We start from the raw sequence: 19,265 nt of genomic DNA, 5'->3' as shown, positions 1-19,265 counted from the left end.
TCGTTAATTGCTTTAAATTAATTAATCGTAGAATCTAGTGAATCATCTACTAGAATATAAAAAAAACTAATAAGAGCATAATTTTTAATAGGTTATAGCATCATGATTAGCAAAGTTTCTTTCTGAAGGCAATAAGTATCTACCATAGTAAGAAAAATATGAGAGAAAACTCTCTAATCCACCGTTTATTTATCAAATAAATTAGAAGCAAAACTTCGTAAAGCGTAAAAGAAAAGATATAATGATAAAACTCCTAATCTTCCCCACTCTATATAATAAAGTAATCTTGTCAATTTCTTGGTAAACTCATTACCTCGCACATGTTTCACGATTATTGTTTCTCACCACCTCTGTATTATTAAGCTCTAAAAGAAAATGACGCGGAAACACACTAAAATCTTAAAGATACTAGTTATAAAATTCCTAGCCTTCATTACTCTAAACATTAAAACAATATCAATTTTCACTATGTTTAACATTTTTTTCGGTTTTCGCTTACTTACAGCCCTATATCGCTAAACACTAAAATAGAATTTTCGAAAATTTTTAAAAATCATAAAATCGTACTTAATTTATCAAATAAGTGAAAAACAAATGTGTGCGAAGTGCAAATGGGGATTAAAATTGTAAAACTTCTAGTCTTAATCGCCCTTAATAACAAATCAATCTCAATTTTAGATAGTCCATTAGCTCTATTATACTTTTTGATTTTCGCTCATCAGAGCTATCCATGACTAAACAATAAACAAAAATATGAATTTTTGGCGTCAAAATAAATTGGCAAAGTTGCAGTCATACATTATCACATTGTACATTAGCACAATCCACTCTTAATAATGCCACCGAACGTGACCTCCATTGAATATTCCCGAATAAATCATCTGTGAAACTGTTATTAATGCAGCATTGACCCAAATAAGTCTGTCGAAAGTCAATTATATTTTCTTGCAAATTCTAAGAAAAACATTAGACCATGAAAGTAATAGAATATTACAATACGAGATGAGAAATGTTTCATTGCTGTCGGATGATTATGTTGTTTATCAAGAATATTATATTTGACTAAAATCTTGAGAGTCGTCTAATTTCTCATCAAAAATAATGTGTCGTTTTACTTTAAACAACGAATTTCTGAATAACAATTAAAACAAGTGCTTTATTTCACTCTAGCTCAAATACATCCAATGAAGTAGTTTTGTAGGATAAATAAATTTCCAGCAGCATCAAAAAGGGCTTAAAATTTCGATCAGTGCTTATAATGGTACCAATTTCATTATTAATTTTAATAAATAAATATGTATCAATGTACATCACATGCATATTAATGCATAATCAAACCTAGTACGCGGCAGGGAAATAAGGACGGGAAATCGAGACGGGAAGCAGAGGAGAGAAATGTGATACTTTCAAAATTTGAAAAAGTCAATAATGCCATCATTACCGATGTGACCTGAAAATAAAAAGTTTACGACTGCAGCTGAAAGCGAATAATCCTGCCACAAAGCTTTAAAATGATTCGTTCTTGCTAGATAATATTTAATAGACTGGCTACTGTTGTCATAATTAGATCATGTTTGTTAAATTTAGCTGAAAGAGCATGGCACGTTTATTAGCCTCGTTATGTGCAATTACCAAATTATTAGTAAAATTTCTGTTATTTGAAATGGCCTGATTGATACATTAAACCAGTATACGCATAATACACACTTATAAACAACATTCGGATAATTAAAACTATCTCTCCAGATAGCAAATCCTCCTTTGCATAAATGATAAATTAACCAGATCTTGTTCTGTGAAGAGCAGAATTAAACAAGAGGATTCCGCAATTCAGTTAGTGTTTGGTGTCGGTAATGGATAGCGGAATGTAATATACTCGTGTTTATAGCAAAGAGGATATTACCGACGACAAGCAGCTAAAATCAGACGTGCGAGAATCCTCTTTGGGGAACCTGAACGTCTCACGGACAGAGAGAGAACGCTCTATTTTACATTAACCCTAACGACCAGAGAAATATATCGCAAAAAAGAGACGTTCGTGACCATGTGTTTCCCAACACCAGCTTGAATTTTTTTTTAATAAATTGTTTCACTTTGAAATGCCACACCATTCCGCTTTTAGTTTGTTTCGTTAAACTCGGGAAGCCACGTCGTGGACGCAAAAGTTATTTGAATGGAAACTCCTATAGGAACATTTTATCCAATGGCACTCTTTGTCGTAGAATAAACTGAAAATTCACTGAATAAAGGGGTATTTTTGCTGTTCGCTTCGTTTATTTTAAGCTTTGAAATGAATGAGTGGGTGGGGTTTGGTTATAGAACTGCCAGTGTTTATAATTGAAATTTCTATCGATGGAATAGAATGAGCAATATAATGATATACACAAGAACTGAACATATATCAGCAAATATTGTGAGCATTGATTGACTTATTTGTTTTTTTTTACCATAGAAGTTAATATTACTGAAGTAAAGTCCCTTTTAGTCCACCCGAACTTTTATTCGGAGCATTACTGATCGTTTACATTCAATGTTTGAATTCCTAGCTAAAATTAGGAATTTAAACTTCTTTAGTTTCCTAATCCGTATTTGAATTGTTAGCACAAGAAATTGTCAAAATCTCATTTTTGTAATCAAGACCCTATTTTTGACAAGTTTATTTTAAATATTTACCACTGGAAAATTAGTCAATTCCTTCTTCTCAAAGTTTCGAGTTAGCCAGAGTACAATCAAGTAAACGGACCACTCTTATTCCCACGAACGTCCCTGAATTTACGTTGAAAGCTAGAATTTTCTAAAACCCATTTTTCTACCCAAAGACTTATATTTGACAGGTTTAATTCGAAAATTTATCACTGAAAAGTTAGTTAATCGTTTGCTCTTCAGGACGGAACTTTGGGGCTAAGTGGCGTAAAGTCGCATAAATGGAATTCTTCAGTTGCCATAGACGTACCTATTTTTTTAAAGTAGTATACGTACGTACATTTAGATACAATGAGTACGAAGTAATAGAAATGCACGATGGAAATTTGCAAGCCAAACTGTTTTGTAGTTCCTCCACTGATTGCTCTTGATTAATAGAGATAGTTAAAAAATGAAATTAAGTACAAATAATTTAAAAATAAAGTAAACAATAAAAAAAATGAAGCAATAAACGAGATCTGGCTTTGAAGGGTAAGTCAGTCAACGTATGGAATAAATGAGAAAACTGCTTACCCATTTTTGGACAAATAAGTATTTATTTATTATTATTAAAAGTAAATAATTTCTGTCTAAAAATGGGCAAGTTTTTATCCGTTTAGCTAATATGTTGATTTTGACTCACATTTCAAAATCAAACCTCAGTTTGTAGGTGTTTACACTCAATTTCGTTCTCTGTCTCTCTGTAGTAATCAACTGCAATCAGTGGAATAACCGCAAAAGCAGATTTGCTTGAAAATTTCCATTTTGTAATTTTATTATCAACTTTAAAATCATTGTACCTACTTCTGCGTAAACGCTAAAAATTCCAAACTTAAATAGTCTTTTCTAATTGAGTGATTACAGTAATTGCAAATCCTGCATATACAATAAACTGGGGAAATGCAAACGAAGAATGACCCATTCCAAAATAACCAAATCTAAAAATAATGAGAAACAGCCTGGTCACCGGAAAACTCCAAACAAATTTGCATAACTTTAATTACCTACCACCCTTGCGTCGTTCCTAGCTCCAACTTTTAATTTAAATTGCTTTTTCGATGTCCGTGAAAAATCCATAAAAACGAACGTTTTATGAGAACTTTCCACGGATAAATCCATGACGAAGTCGAGATTCGAACTTTGGACGCATTCCAGAAAACTGATCTGGTCGTGTCAGGAAGCGATGAAATATTGTTGCCATTAAGCGACCTTGTATGTTTACTATCTGGCCTACAATATTCCGATAACTCTGCCGTCATAAATCGGGGGTTTCGATAAAAGGCGAGATATATAATGAAATTCATAAAAAAGTATGTATAGAAGGTTAACAATGAAACTCTGAATGCTCTATTACTCAGACTGATGGCGGGCAGGAGCTTTACAATGCCCTCTGAAGAGTCCCTAATTAATTTAAACGAGCTTTAAAATGGCCCATTCTGTGACACCACTAAATTTAGCTTATTTGATAATGTATTTTGGATAAAAATTTTACCAGACATCGAGTAGACCAAGGTTATAAATTTCCTGCATGACATCAACGGCATATAATATCAGGAGCGTCGGATTTAAAATTGATTAAAGCCGCATGTGGCCAACTATATAGAATGGAAGGAAGAGAAGAAAGGAAAGCAAAACAATTAGAGTAATTTTCATGACACCACCGCCAACTAGGTATAAATAATGTGGCATTTGTCGTTATAAATTTCGGCGAAATATCGTGAAAAATAGGGACCGCAATTTTTGCGGAGATTTTTCGTGGCTTTTGTCCTTTTGTAATCCTTTCTGAGGTTTTCTATAATAGGCTTAATTTATATTTTAATTTTGTAACCCTTTATGGGGGCTTCTCAATAGCAGAGAGACACTTTATTAGGGTCTTGTAGCTACAAGACACCGTTCTTGGGTTTTCAGATATTGTCTCCGAAATGCATCTTGAGTAATAAGTTTCGTCCTGTAGACCCGCACAGAAATTTTATTAGACCAAGATACCAGAGGAGTTATTTCCTTTCGGAGTCTCGCCATATTTTTATTGAGCAAATGTTGTTTTAAGCTTATTACGTATTATTTATTTATATACATTTTATTATAAGCTTCGCCATATTTGTCCCACGTCGTGTGCCTGTATTGTCAACAAGAATATTCCATGTTTGAGGCACACATTTTGCTCCGATTTTCGTATTATCTTGCTTAGCAAGTAGTACTATTTAATTAACGATATATTTTTTCTATTTTTCTGTCAGAAAATCGTAAATAGCGTTACAACGATCTATAGCAAAAAATCCGCAATTCCAGGTAAGTGCTATGCAATGAGCTGTCATGTAATATTGCATGCACAGCTAGGAGCCGATTCACGTTTGCCGGGAATGACAACCACGTACGTTGTTTCCAGAATTCGGAATGCGAACAAATCAATTGTCATATCTGGAGATTGGCAGAATTAAAAATTCAATAAATTTATTGTCAAGCGGCAGAAGGGCGTGGAAAAAATATTGCCCCCAACTGGGAAGGCCGGCACACTTCGGACCTCGCCTGGGGCTCAGTTTAAAATGTTCGTCTCGTTTGAAATATGTTTCTTCCCATTCTATCTAATATATTACTATATGTGCGTCATACAACATCGTGCCTGCTTCAATCAATGCGGGGGCAAATACTTTGTGTTTAGGAATGCAGATCTTGAATACGATATGATGTACGAAGTCAATCTATACTCACTTTCTTAGTACGTTGAGAATTATTTTATGTGTTTTATTGCAATACGTTTCTTTAATGATTCAGACCCTGATTCATCCTGACAAATCGATGTCCTTCTAACAATATACCTCAATCTTCATTCTAGAGCATGTAACCATTCCATATAACTCTTTTTATACTGGAGATATCGATTGTATCATTGTGAGATAGCTGCCTGCAAAGAGTTAGATTCTGATACATTGTGATTAAACCATATTGGTCGAATTGCATATAACAAGTTTTTTTTTTAGTATAATATACTACAGTAGATAATACTTTTATGTGCCTAGCTCCTGCGTCGAGGATTTTTATTCAGATATTACGCCCCTTCACTGATCCAAATTCTGATAGATTCTGCCAAATCGTATTTTTAAATGAATAAATTACATTCTTCCTCCTACATCAGAAAATGATTTCATGTTATAATCCTTGACTTTTCAACGCAAAATAATTTTTTCGTATAACATATTACGATCTTTTTCAGTGGTAAGGTAATCAAACCCTTATTAACGAGTGAATGTTGTTTTCAGCTATTTGTTATTGAGGAGACTGCAATTTCACCATTAAAACAATCCCTACTTGTATTTGAGGCGTTGTTGGCAAATAAAATAAAATAAAAATAAACAATATGCCTCAAACATATGGAACATATTTATATTAGAATATATTCAACGATTGATTTTGATGTATTGAGCATAAACAAATGTTATTTTTTTAAATTTGCCATTTCCTTTCCAATAATACTTTCTTTATTCTACAACAGGTAATAATTACATATGACTCACATGAGCCTAAGGATAGATCGATCTTTTTGCGTATCGTATTATAGCATCATATACCCCTTTTGAAGAATGAGATTACTTTTCCACATATTATATTCAATATTCCTTCCATCAATGTACGTACTCCCCATCCAGTCCCTACCACTTTGAGGGCTTTTTTAATGTTACACAGTAAGATGGGATCTTTAATTGACCGAGGGCCCGATTCATTCAGCTCTAACAGAAAATTTTCCATACCTATTTCATCAACGGAACACATTCTTCATTATATGTATAGCAGGTCATTTTGCATGTTCCATACTCCACTGGAAATTCTTTGGTGTATTCTATTACGACATCTTCCTGGAATAGTGCTTGCTTTTCCATAACTTCTACCAGTTGTCTAAATTCTTCATTTTACCACAGATAATTTCATAGAACTTTTATCACAATGACAAATTTTTAATGCTCTCATTAGACCACAATATGCTTCATGAGTGATCCAGGAAACCTTGTTCTTCAGATTGTTCATATTTCTTCCATCCATCCATCCATTCTCCATTCTACAGTAATTCTATTGTAGTTCGTAACATGCTGAATACTCACAGATATTCTAGTAACATATGTTTCTTGAGTAATAGATGTTTTGATAACAAATTGTTCACTTGTTCTCTTCTCTTGTGTAACTGGAAGTCCTCTGGAAAAAACTTATTTATAATTTTTAGGGCAAACAGATGGCGTAATTTCCATTATTTCTGCTTGCAGGTGTTTATCCAGTCTAGCTAATCTAAATTAACTCGAACCAAGCCAATTGCTAAATACTCTCTATTGCATAAAACTACTCGAAAACCCAATTTTTTCAGATTTTCCTCGTTTTTCTCCGACCATCTCCTATGTTTGTTGATGGTTCTCAGGGAAGGTGAGTTTCTAATCCACATGCAGAGTTTATCTTCATTATCGATTTTGTTTTCATTTGCTATTGATATCTTAGGCAAATCACCTTAAACGTTTTCCTTACGTGAAAACTCTTTGTTTCAGAGATGACCACTCTTCTGCAGTCCCTCCACCAGCATGAACAACAGCGACATCTACTTTCCCATGGACTGGCAAAACTTTAGCTTTGAAAACGTGACACTCAATTTCACCAATCCAGGAAACGAGGCCTGGGAAAAATGGACAGAACTTATCCAGGACCGGGCAGTGGTTGTGTCTTTGTTACTCCTGTTTTCAGTGTGCACAGTGTTCGGAAACACTCTAGTGATAATGGCGGTAGTGCGAGAAAGATACTTGCACACTCCTACGAATTATTTCATAACATCACTAGCGGTGGCTGATTGCCTGGTAGGGCTGGTAGTGATGCCCTTTAGTGCGCTCTACGAGGTGCTCGGACATACCTGGTTCTTCGGGCCGGATTGGTGCGATATTTGGAGGTCTCTAGATGTACTTTTTTCCACTGCTTCCATTTTGAATTTGTGCGTTATTAGCCTTGATAGATACTGGGCCATTACGGACCCTATAGCATACCCAATGAGAATGACCAGGTTGAGGTCAGTAGTGCTGATAGCTGCAGTTTGGGTGTGTTCCAGCGCAATTTCATTTCCGGCTATAGTTTGGTGGAGGGCTGTGAGGACTGGGCCTATTCCAGAGTACAAATGTCCCTTCACAGAGCATTTGGGCTACCTGATATTCTCCTCTACAATTTCCTTCTATCTCCCTTTATTTGTTATGGTGTTCACTTATTATAGAATATACAGGGCCGCGGTGGCTCAGACGAAAAGCCTTAGATTGGGCACCAAGCAAATATTGATAGGAGCAGGGGAGTTAGAGCTAACTTTAAGGATTCACAGAGGGGGTACTTGCAAAACTCCTCAGAATGAGAATAGGAATTTGTATAGTACCGCCGAGGATGAACCCCTCACTGCTTTGGCCAATAATGGTTTCAATAGGATCCCTTCTACTCGCTTGGGTACTCACAGTAAGAACTTTTCACTGAGTAGGAAGTTGGCCAAGTTCGCGAAAGAAAAGAAAGCTGCCAAGACTTTAGGCATCGTAATGGGAGTTTTTACAGTGTGTTGGTTGCCCTTCTTCGTGGTAAACTTGCTCTCTGGATTCTGCCTCCAATGCATCTGGCATGAGAAGATCGTCCTAGCTGTGGTAACCTGGCTGGGCTGGATCAATTCCAGCATGAATCCTGTGATCTACGCCTGTTGGAGCAGAGATTTCCGCCGGTAAGATTACGTGAGAATAAGAGCACACTTGATTACTGCTTTTCAAATAATATTCTCAATAAAACGAGAAAGAGACCATAATCCGCTTTACGTTGTCCCTGAGGGTAAACAAAATATAAAAATCCCATTTCACACGGCACGTAATAAGCTTTAGAACATCAAATATTCCATAAGTTTTCGCGCCGTTTTCAATCCAGGGGAAATTTTATGCCTCGATTTTCCGCTGTTTTGTAATTCTGCTCCCTTTCTATATTATCGAATAAAATTTCAATTTTAGGTGCCACGGCGTACATAAAAGCGTAATAAGAGATCATACATGTTTGACGATATTAAAATGTTTTGTAGAGAGCTCCGACCCATACAATAGTATATTATATGGTATAGATTAAAATTCCGGTCATGTTGGATTTGGGGAATTGGAATTTGGATTTTGTAGGACCTTTTCAGATTGGAATGGATAAACGTCAAATAGGGGCTATCTCCCGAATCCTGTCTCGATAAGTTCATGCAAACGAGGTTGTGAAGTCTTCTTTAGTTTTTGAAATTGAGTAGATAAAAGTTCTGTAAATTCCAGGAGTACTCGTAGAAAGTTTCCAGGATAAGTATGCGATAACGTCAGTCAATTGCAGAGAAAAATTTGGATAATAATTGTGGTCATTCGTTTAGTTACATGAATCCTCTATAGTGCAATTATCGCTCCTTTGCTTTCTTGCCGCGGCTTTCTTGTACATAATTCTACATAATATTTTCTTTGGCGTAATTTAAAAAAAAATTATCATCCCTTATTTATTCTCCTAATAATAAAGGAAATGTGCATTTCTAACAACCCTTCAATATCTTATTCCTTGTCTACAAATTGTACTTAGTAGTATCTCAATATATTCAATGTGTCCTGAAACCTTGTATGAGTTAACTAACCTGAATTAACCGAAACCAAATTTTTTCAAATATTTATTTGAAATTTAAAAAATAATTAGTATTAAAAATTAGTTTTACAAATGGTGCGCTACATACTAAAATGATTCGATAAATCTACAGGATGTTATATTACCTGACATCGCTAGGTAGTGTAACACCTTCTACCACCTCAAATTTATGAGTATCCTCTAAATCACAGGAATTTCGGTTCTCTTTAAACCATTTTCAAGATATTTCAAGAGATTATTTTCCACATAGTAAAATTACCTTCCATTCATGTATTATGTATGTGTGACTTCATAAGTATACGTAAGGAATGTAGATAGGGTACGAATATACATAATATGGGTGTTCTCTAATGCATGTAAATATTTCTAGGAGGTGATATTTTAGCCAAAAATAGGTATACTTATGTTATAAACTGATGATGTTAATAAAACTTGAGAAACAGAACCTACGTGAGTATTCTAATTTCTTGTCGATCAGTTTCTGTGAGGACATTTTAGAGCATTTTTTTTTACTTTTGTTAACATCAGAAAAAAGAAAATACATAGCTCTCTTCGTTTTTTTATTATAGCGAAATTAGTTTATTTTAAATATCATGTTTCAAATTTGTACTTGTTTAGAATTGTTTTTGCCGCACGTATAATTATTGGCCAAAGTAATAAAATACTTTGACGGTCGTAACAAAGTAAATTGGAAATTTATAAAAAAATAATTTATTTTTATTGGATAAATCGAACCAAATGCTGTAAAATACACCTACACGAGCAATTCTGTTCCCCTAGGGAACAGAATTTTAATTTATTAATTCACTTTGGTAAATTAATATATTTTTTTCAAATTTATAAAAATGTTTAAAATACAGGTTTCATTCTCAGATTCAGGGTGGGAGGCAGAGATAGGTAAGAAGCGGGACATTCTCATACATATGTTTGTACGTACAAAATTTGTATACTTCAGCAAAAAATAACTCCCGTTTTGCCGAAGTATCACCTCCTAAAGTTCTTTGCATATATTAAGGAACACCCTGTATACTATGCATCTTCTCCTGGCAGTAACAGCAATTTTCCAGAAATTGTATATGAATCATGAATGTGCGGTTCCGCAATATCCAAGATATATACGTATATCTATAAGCTACGCATGGTCTAATGCTCCAACGGATAGGATACTCAGCTACAATTCCTAATTAGAACTTTAGGACTAACTATTTAATTCCGATTCAAATTTCAATAAGATTGGTGGTTAAAAAATTTCAACAATTGAATTTAGTAAGTACAAACAACTTGTTTGTTCAATTTAAACTGAATCGTGTTTTCTCTCTCGACTTTAAAAAAAAACTGATCTTCGAAAGCTTCTGGAGCATGACAAATATCCGGAACTCACTAACAGCCTTTTCAAAATTATAAGAAACTTAAGTTGATTACTGTAGCCCATAAAAATCAGGTTAAATAGCCAATGCTGAAATCGCTCTAAACGATGCATAAAGTTCCGCATTTAATTCGTTTCTAAGGGCCTAGCACAAATTTCCGGTTATAAATTCGACAAAAAGTATTCAAAATAGTGTTAAATTTGAGGCCATTATAATTATTTAGCAGAGCCGGTGACTGGTAAATACTTATAAGGAAAACCTATAAAAGAACCACATCCTCGAAATTGGTTTTACCAAAACCATCAAATCTAATGGAGCAAATTAATTTTTATTGTATGATAGTTTTAGTACAATAATAATAATCTATTCTACTATTTCAAGTTTATTGCCAGAAGTTTTATTGGAGAGACAGTGGATGGCGCCCATTTGGCTTTGGAATTTTGGAAAGCCGGCAAAAAATTGGAACCCTGCCCGAATTGAGAACTCGACGTTTATAATGTAATCGTTTATTAATCGTTCGTATTTTAGTTGCAAATTCTATTTATATTATTATGCATGTAATTTGGCTCTACATGGAAACTCCATTAATCTACTGCGAGATGCTTAAATAGCTATAATAAATCAAATATCAATTTTTCAAAGGCCTTTGTCAATCGAATTTCGTGCTCGCCTTTCCCGACGCAAAATAACACTTTATCGAATATAATTTTAGTTGAGCAGAGAATGATTTAATTATTCTAATCTTTGATAAAATCAGGGCTTTGTGCATCCTGTCGTAACAACCTGAGATTGAGCCCTGTTTGCAGAAGCCAAGACCGCTCATTCAAGGGGACTTATTTACACGGCAGATGTTCCAGTTAGGTAAATACGTGTGCTTAACACTCCAATCAGGAATGTTTCTTACCCTGTACGTTGTGTCAAAAGCTTAATTAACAACCGCAAATTTAGAATTGCAAATATTCCACGTTTCGAGAATTTGGAACTGGAAGAGAGCAGGAAACTGATTGCGTACTCCTGTATGTTAAATACGACCATTTATTATAGGGATGCAACTCCTGTTGAAGTAAATAATGCAACTTATTCAGCTGCTGACGTTTCCACCCCCATTTGTAGTGCTAGGTATTAACTGGGTTAATAACGGTTGAAATTTCTCTATGCTTTTTGCATATGACATGAGTTCTAATCTATTAGTCATCGCTTCAGCTGACTAATTCACCCTTGACGCGGTCACGTTGACTTTCGTTCTGGGTCGCTTTTTGGTATATCCTGCATCTACATGCATTTAATTCGTGAAGTAGATTTGCGCCCTTTTTGTCCGGATTTGCGTTAAAGGCTTCTCAATTCGTTTGCGTAGCTGGCATGTGGATTGCAAATATCGAAGTTTCCCAAGAAAAAAATTTGCTGCAGTAGAGAGCGATATGAAACTACAGTGTTCGGTTAGTTTGCATTTAGGCCCAAAAATAGACACGATTAATGATTCTTGGCTCTTAACGCGCGCCGGCCGTTAAGCCTAAAAGCTCCCACAGAAGAGTATTTGCTAAATGATCTACTGCCAAACGATATTTGTTTTTTGTTATAGTCTAAGTGTAAGTTGATCCCTCGCTGAGTTTGCGGTATCTTCAATTCGTTCGGGGAATCTCATTTTCAGCGATTTGAAATCTATTCGATAACCCCGACTGGTGTGTAAGGCGTTATGCCTAAAATGATAGAAGTAATCGCAAATTTGAGGCCTTTAAAAAAAACTAAAGGCGTTTCTGGAGGATGGACCATATTATCAGGTGTCTGAATGGTTTAATCAAAAATTTAAATCATGACTTGAGCGTCTGGCATAGATTGGAGCCACGGGGCATATGAAACTGCTATTTGATGATTGCGTGTTATTAGATTTCTTGGTTTACTTTCATCCTTGGAAATTTTCGTGGGAAGGTGCTTATCGGGGTCTGAGTTTGTCAATTTTCCAGTACTGCTTGCGCAATTGCGTTGAATTATTAGTGTTAATTACTTTTCCGAGCTTCGCCCACAAGATTTAATTTCCTTAATTGGCCGTAAAGTATTTTACGTTACATTAAACCCATAAATATTCCAAACTTTTAAGTGAGCTTTCAATAAGTTAAATAAGGTTCCCGTAATAAAGGAATACAACAAGCTTTGTGGCTAAACCCAATATAGTTAAATCCGCATACAACCAATTTGTGGCGCTCGCGTTGGAGATTTCGTCGATCTTCTTAGCACAACTAGTTAGTTCTCAAAGGGATAATAGGACAAAGTAAAAGGGACAGACATTAAAAGGGCTTCCGAAGTCCACAATGCCGGGTTGCGGGGTTTCCTTCGAGTTTACGAAAGACAAAACGTCCTATTTGGCCCAATTTGTCCGGCAAGAAGCGACGCACTTCGTATTACTTAAAAGCTAACTCCTCGTATTACGTTTATATACAGACCCAGCTTCGACGGAAAGCTCTGCTGGTTTAAATTGCCTTCTTGAATAGTATTTAAGAGAAAAATTGCTCCGAGTTTCGGGGAGCTTTCGGAAATCCTCATCGTCGCTTCTATTTTAGTCAGTTTTCCACTGTGATTGCTTTCATTGATCTATGGGCTCCGGGAGGGAAGAACGTCGGATGCCCTTCTTTAGAATCAAATTGAAGTTCTAGTCTTTCCAGGCTGAAAATCCCTAAGGAAAATCGAAGGTGTAATAGTAGGTATAATTTGAACCAATCTTTTATTTGTTCAAGTTTTATCGGGAGCACACCTGGAAATCGGCAGACTCAGACTCAGTCTCAAATCAAAATTTTAAAATAAGGCGTTTGTCGATCGGACACAACCCTTGGACCGACTAAAACGAATAATCACAAATATGGACCGAGTGCTTTAAAATTGCTTTACATCAACATCGGCGAAGTGTACCATAAAAACATTCGAAAACCGAGACCAAATTGGGGCAAACACCAACCTGAGGCTGACAGTATTTCTGCAAACAAGGCTACACTATCAACAATGCTAGAGGCGGTGTAACGGCGTTACGTAAACCAAAAATAAAGGTAGGGAAAGCGGATCACCCTTTCCTGGATAATCCTTTGAACGACTGCCTTCGTTTTACTATCCCTTACCTAGACGACGAATCTATGTTTTCTTTGTATATGTACACACCCACTCAAGCCCGGTGCTAAGTAAAGTTTTTGAATACACAGTAAAAAAGCAGACTTCAGGAACTGATCGGAAAACACGTACCAATATATCAACTTGGCTTTAATCCGAAACACTCAACTACTCACCCACTCTTTGTTTTGCCGAACCGCATACAAACAACACCTCTACGCAGTAGAAGATCAGCAAATCCATTTATGGACATTAACAAGGTATTTGATCGCGTCTGGGAAAGCGGTCTACTGTATAAATTATACAAACGACATACGCCAAAATACCTACTTTATATCATAAAAAATGTATTGGAAAACAGACAACTATAAGTGCGAAGTGATAGCACTTTTTCTTTCTCTTTTTCTCCTGAAGAAGGGCTCCCTCAGGGATAGCCGTTTCATCCCTCCATTATAATGTATGCTGCCATGATACAAAGTTTTTTTTTCAAATTACGTTTAGTTGGCTGTGGATATTCAGTTGCCATAGAAATGCGGTTTTTGTTCAATATCATTTATTCTCTGTTAGATCACATCAACCGAGTAAACTATTTGATGTCAAAGTTTTGATCCGGGTGCATTTTGATTATGGCAACCGCAATCCAAATTTCCGCCAGATGCGAGATTCGTCCAGTGATTCGTTTACACCACAGTTGCTGCAGCATCATACTGTGAATCTCTGAAACGTCTAAAAAAGCGACACGAAACAAAAGGAGAGATATGTGGTCCTCAAGAAGAAGTCTCACTTCATGGCAATACACGCCTCATGCAGCAGGACAGACTAAGGAACTGCTTAAGAATTTCGGATGGGTAGTGTTTGACCATCCACCGTACATCCCCGAGTTGTCACCAAGTGACTTTCACTCGTTCGCTATGATAGAAGTGTGACGAGGAGAATAATGATTTAACACAAACGAGGAATTAAAATGATGTGTGGAACATTAGCTTAGTACATAGACGGCAACTTGGTATGATGCAGGCATTGAAAAACTTGTTCCCTGTTACGACAAATATCTTAATGACCTTGGCAACTATACCGAAAAGTAAATAATTTGGGTACCTAAGTTTTTTTTATATATAATGAAACATGTTTTGCTGACCTTATTTGTTTTTACTGGTTCGCCGGAACTGAAAAAAACTAGCCTGGGTGTAGATAACCATGGCTTAAAGGATAAAAAACATATAAATAAAACTGCATACATATTGAAATACGCTGACGATACTAGAGTTATTGCACATGACCAAACATTGAGAAAGGGGCAGAAAAACTTTAGATACTAACTGACAACACGCAATGGAGAGTAACATCAACTTTTTCTTTCAAATCGACAAATTAAAGCAAAATCGCAAACATTATCGTAATAGCAAACGGGCAAAAATCGACGTAGAACACTTATAAATAACAATCGGCAATAAACTAAAATTCATTAAATGCGGTCAAATTTTAATACTATTCAAATGTCGAGTTTTTAAACGGTTTATTGTTCTCTCTAATACACACGGGCCTCTCCAAATTCCAAATTGGCCATAATGGTCAGCATATTCAAATCAACAACCTCACAAACATGTATCAAAATAACCACATAAATCCAGTCGGAGTGGAAAGTTATTAATGCTCAAATATATTTCCTAAATGGTAAGCAATCTGACAGATGATTACTTACCACTAACGACCTAATAAAGATTCCTCGTAAATTTCGCAATAAATTTTTTATTGCCCAACATAGAGTCTCTTTGATAGAGCCGAGTCAATCTCTTATTTGAACTCTAATAATAGTAATTCCTAGATGATTTAATTTATGTACTTTTCCAATTAATTTAGTTTTTTAAATTGTGTTTTTATCGAGTTCTCAACTAAAGCAAATTGAATGTGATTTGCTTTTAATTGTTCATTTAAGTCTATGTTAGCGTCTGTCAGAAGGCAAAAATGAAATGGCAAGAAACGAATATTTAATCCATGAAGCGCTGTTTTCTTTAGACATCAATAATTTTTGTCTAATAACTTTGAAATTTTTTCTTGTTATGACGAGACCTACTTACCAATAGCTTTTATCCCCGGGAGATTCTGAGAGCGATACGCACCAAGATGAAGTGTTCCATTAACCGTTTTTTTTTAAATTGGGTTAGCTGGGGTGTGGAGGGTAAAATCCACATTATAAGGGTCGCCGATTCTAAACGTTGCCATCGATATCTCTATTAACGTTTCGATTGGTCTAGACCTCATTTTCTTTGCGCAAAACAAACCGAGGATGTTAATTTTTAAATGAAGGCATTGTGAATGCCTCACATAAAATCACTAAATAATTAAACATTCAAATTTAATCCATGCTGGCTCGATTTCAATGCAATCTGGACGCAAAAAACCGCCCTAACAAATTTTTAACAAATTAACAAAAACATCGAACTTGGGAAATTGCAGTAGTTTATGGAAAACGCAAGACTTTAGATTTTAGGAAATAACTGAAAAACAAAAACGTGAAACGCGTTTTCGAGCTCAATGGTTATTGGCAAAAAATTTAATATTCAAAAATGTTATTGTACTTATTTAAAAATAACAGGTGTGGTAGAACACATGTAAAAAAATTTATGTCGGAATAGAAATAGCATATGACAAGAATGTTAAAAGAACATATGAACTGAATACTCTGATGAGAATATTCATAGCATGCTCTATATTTATATCACTTAAAAAGGGTATTATAAAATTCATATCCTTTGAAGCACCTGTCGAGAACGTACCTAAACGAAATTTTTATGTTACTGAAATAGCTTCATGATTATTACAAATTTTGGATAATTTCAGGTCAGTTCCTAGGTTGGTCCTACTTTAAGTCAAATTGACAAGAAATCTAAATCTTCCTAGAAAATAACAAGATACTTAGGGCCCCTCGTGTCAATCGAAAATTTCCAAAAAACTTTTTAGCAAACTGCTGTATAAAATGAAACAAATTTAAGATCCATCTAGATGAGTCGAAAATTTTAAGTGTTTCCGGCGAATTCTAGTGAGAATAGAAGAAAATTGAGGTCACTGTGAGTTAAACATTTTTCGATTCAGGCTGAAACACATTTCAGAAAATTATGTTTTGGTGTCGGATGTGTTTGAGGAGAGTCCGGGAAACCAAAAATTTTCTAGTAACAAATTTCCATTACTCCTAACTAGCTGCAGATTGGTATAGATTTTAGATCGCTTCAAACTAGTGAAAGTTCCAAGCAAATTAATTTCTACATAAAATATAGGTGGAGCCACTCTCGACTAGTAAAAATTTTCAAAAACTTCAAGCAAAAACAATGGTTCAGATTAGATATTTGGAGTCACTTCCAGGCGAATATTCAGTTGGTCAAAAATTTGGGTTCTGATTTGAAGGTATTCGGTACTATAACACAATACCTGGCTAGGTGAAAACTATGCTGAAAAGATTCGTCTCTGTCGTTACTATCTTGAATTTGTGATTTTTCATACAGATATTCTCGTTTAGTGTACGCAATATAATTGTTCCATAAAAACCCGTTTTCCTGACATTTCTGGAGTGCACGTGATTAATGGCTTTCAAGTAAAGAAGCTAGATGAACCAGGAAGATATAAAATTCCTTGAGTTTAATTACTGCAGGAAATAATGCTCTGTCGGCTATCTTTTATCGAAATATCAATAAAGGAGGAACCATTTCCTCTAATTAAGAAAAATGTAGCTTAATCCGCAATTCTATACGCGGTTCATTTGTCTCCTTCGCCCCTTTCCGTTCCGTAGAGTTATTAATTATTTTCCCTAAGGGCTCACCACCTGAACAATGAAATCAACTCCGATTAAGTGTATCTGTCCCAAAGTTTTGTTAGTTCGAGTGCTACTTTCCTCAACACCTAATTTAGAGATCTGGAAGGTTCAAGCGGCATTATACTTTTTGTTACTCACCGCACAAAAGTAGTTACATTTTTAATGCGACTAGACTAACTTACATAATGAGCAGGATTTGCACTGAATTCTTCCATTAATGGCAAGGCGAAAACGCTATGTGACCAGAAGAATGAGAGCCCGTTTGATTGAGAGCGAACTTGAGAAAAGTTAAAAAGGTCAAATACTCCCAAGGTACCTCGAGGGAGGTTGGGGCATTGTATGTTATTGATGTATCCAAAAAATCCCATAAAATCCCACGAAAAAAGACAAAGCAAAAAGTTCCTATTCAGTCCATAATATGGACCGTTGCAAGATTATTCCCAGCGTGTTCAATCAGCGGCAAAATTGCTCATTTAACTGTCGATAAACGAAAAAAGGGTCAATAAGCAAATATCCATTAATCCAGTTGCCGACCCCTATAAAAATAGTAAAAAAGCTTTCCCTAATCCTTATGAATAAAACGAGGGATTTCTTTTTAGTCCTGCCCTAGCACGATAAATGTTAATTTCAGATTTCCTGGTCTGGACCGAACCATCGCAGGAAACTATTGTTGAGGATTCTCACAAGTCCTCTGTTTTTCTCGTATTTGAAATTGTACCTTGCAAGTATTAGTGAGGGAAATTGTGCACCCGTTTAAGGTTCGATAAGAAAAGACATAAAGAAGGAAACAAAATTATCCTGGGGGGCTTTCGGAGACTGAAAGCAATAAGCTAGTTCCTTCTTAACTACACCATCTTCTTATGCATATTACTGTACCCTTCGAAATTGTATAATGGAAAGTTTTGTTGATGTTTCGGTCAAACCTAATTTGAGAGACGAAGGGGTCGCAGGCTATGCTGATTTGATATACTTAAGTCTTCCAAAGTTTTTATACGGGGCTCTTAGGAAAGAGTTTGCGATAAGTCGAAAGTTTGCTGTTAAAACAAAGACGACCGTACTTTAAGGCGCATTTTATCATAATAAACGTAATTAATGTTTTCAAACTTTTCCTGTTACACTCCCTTTCTTTTAAATATACGTCGAAATTTCATTTTCATAACACCTCAGATTAATACTGATTTCGAAGCTGTCTCTGTGGTAAATTCATTATGAGCTACCAACAAGAAATATTTAATATATTTTTACACGTCTCGGGAAGCCTTTCTTTATGAAGCTGGACGTGAATTTAATAAATCAATTTAGTCTGAGGATCTCGATCCTCTAATCCAACTAACTAGGTTATCCCCTTAGTTTCGCTTGATCAATGAAAATCGTTCAAAACTATCTGGCTCATAACCTTCAACGGGCTTTAAGGTTACAGATATAGCCTAATATCCTAATTATTTATGTATCCATTTGGCCCCGAAGTGCTAACGCCAAAACATCGTTTTTGCTACTTCAGGAACTAGCTAAACTCGATGGAGTCGGGGGAGAGGTAATTTAGTACACAAGTCCGAAGTTTCGACAAGCTCTTGATACCGGGGATTTAATCATAATTTATGAATATTTCGTCCTGATAAAACATGGATTGCGCCTTAAGAGTCATTCCGATTTAAGGTGCAGATAACTTTCGG

The 19,265-nt window shown here is 35.5% G+C and overlaps 1 protein-coding gene across 2 annotated transcripts in view; it reads left to right on the top strand.

The window, feature by feature from the left end:
* The window catches only part of Dop1R2 (dopamine receptor 2), a 41,998-nt gene that overhangs the window by 17,429 nt on the left and 5,304 nt on the right, over window positions 1-19,265 (top strand). For both annotated transcript variants that reach the window (XM_066396222.1, XM_066396223.1), the window contains exon 2: window positions 7,209-8,398. In XM_066396222.1, the coding sequence (XP_066252319.1) occupies window positions 7,242-8,398 (1,157 nt within the window). In that variant the 5' untranslated portion in view covers window positions 7,209-7,241. The remainder of the gene's footprint in view (window positions 1-7,208; window positions 8,399-19,265) is intronic.

Source organism: Euwallacea similis, chromosome 13 (assembly GCF_039881205.1).
Source record: "Euwallacea similis isolate ESF13 chromosome 13, ESF131.1, whole genome shotgun sequence".
NCBI lineage: Eukaryota > Metazoa > Arthropoda > Insecta > Coleoptera > Curculionidae > Euwallacea > Euwallacea similis.
This window is presented reverse-complemented; position numbering and strand designations above follow the sequence as displayed.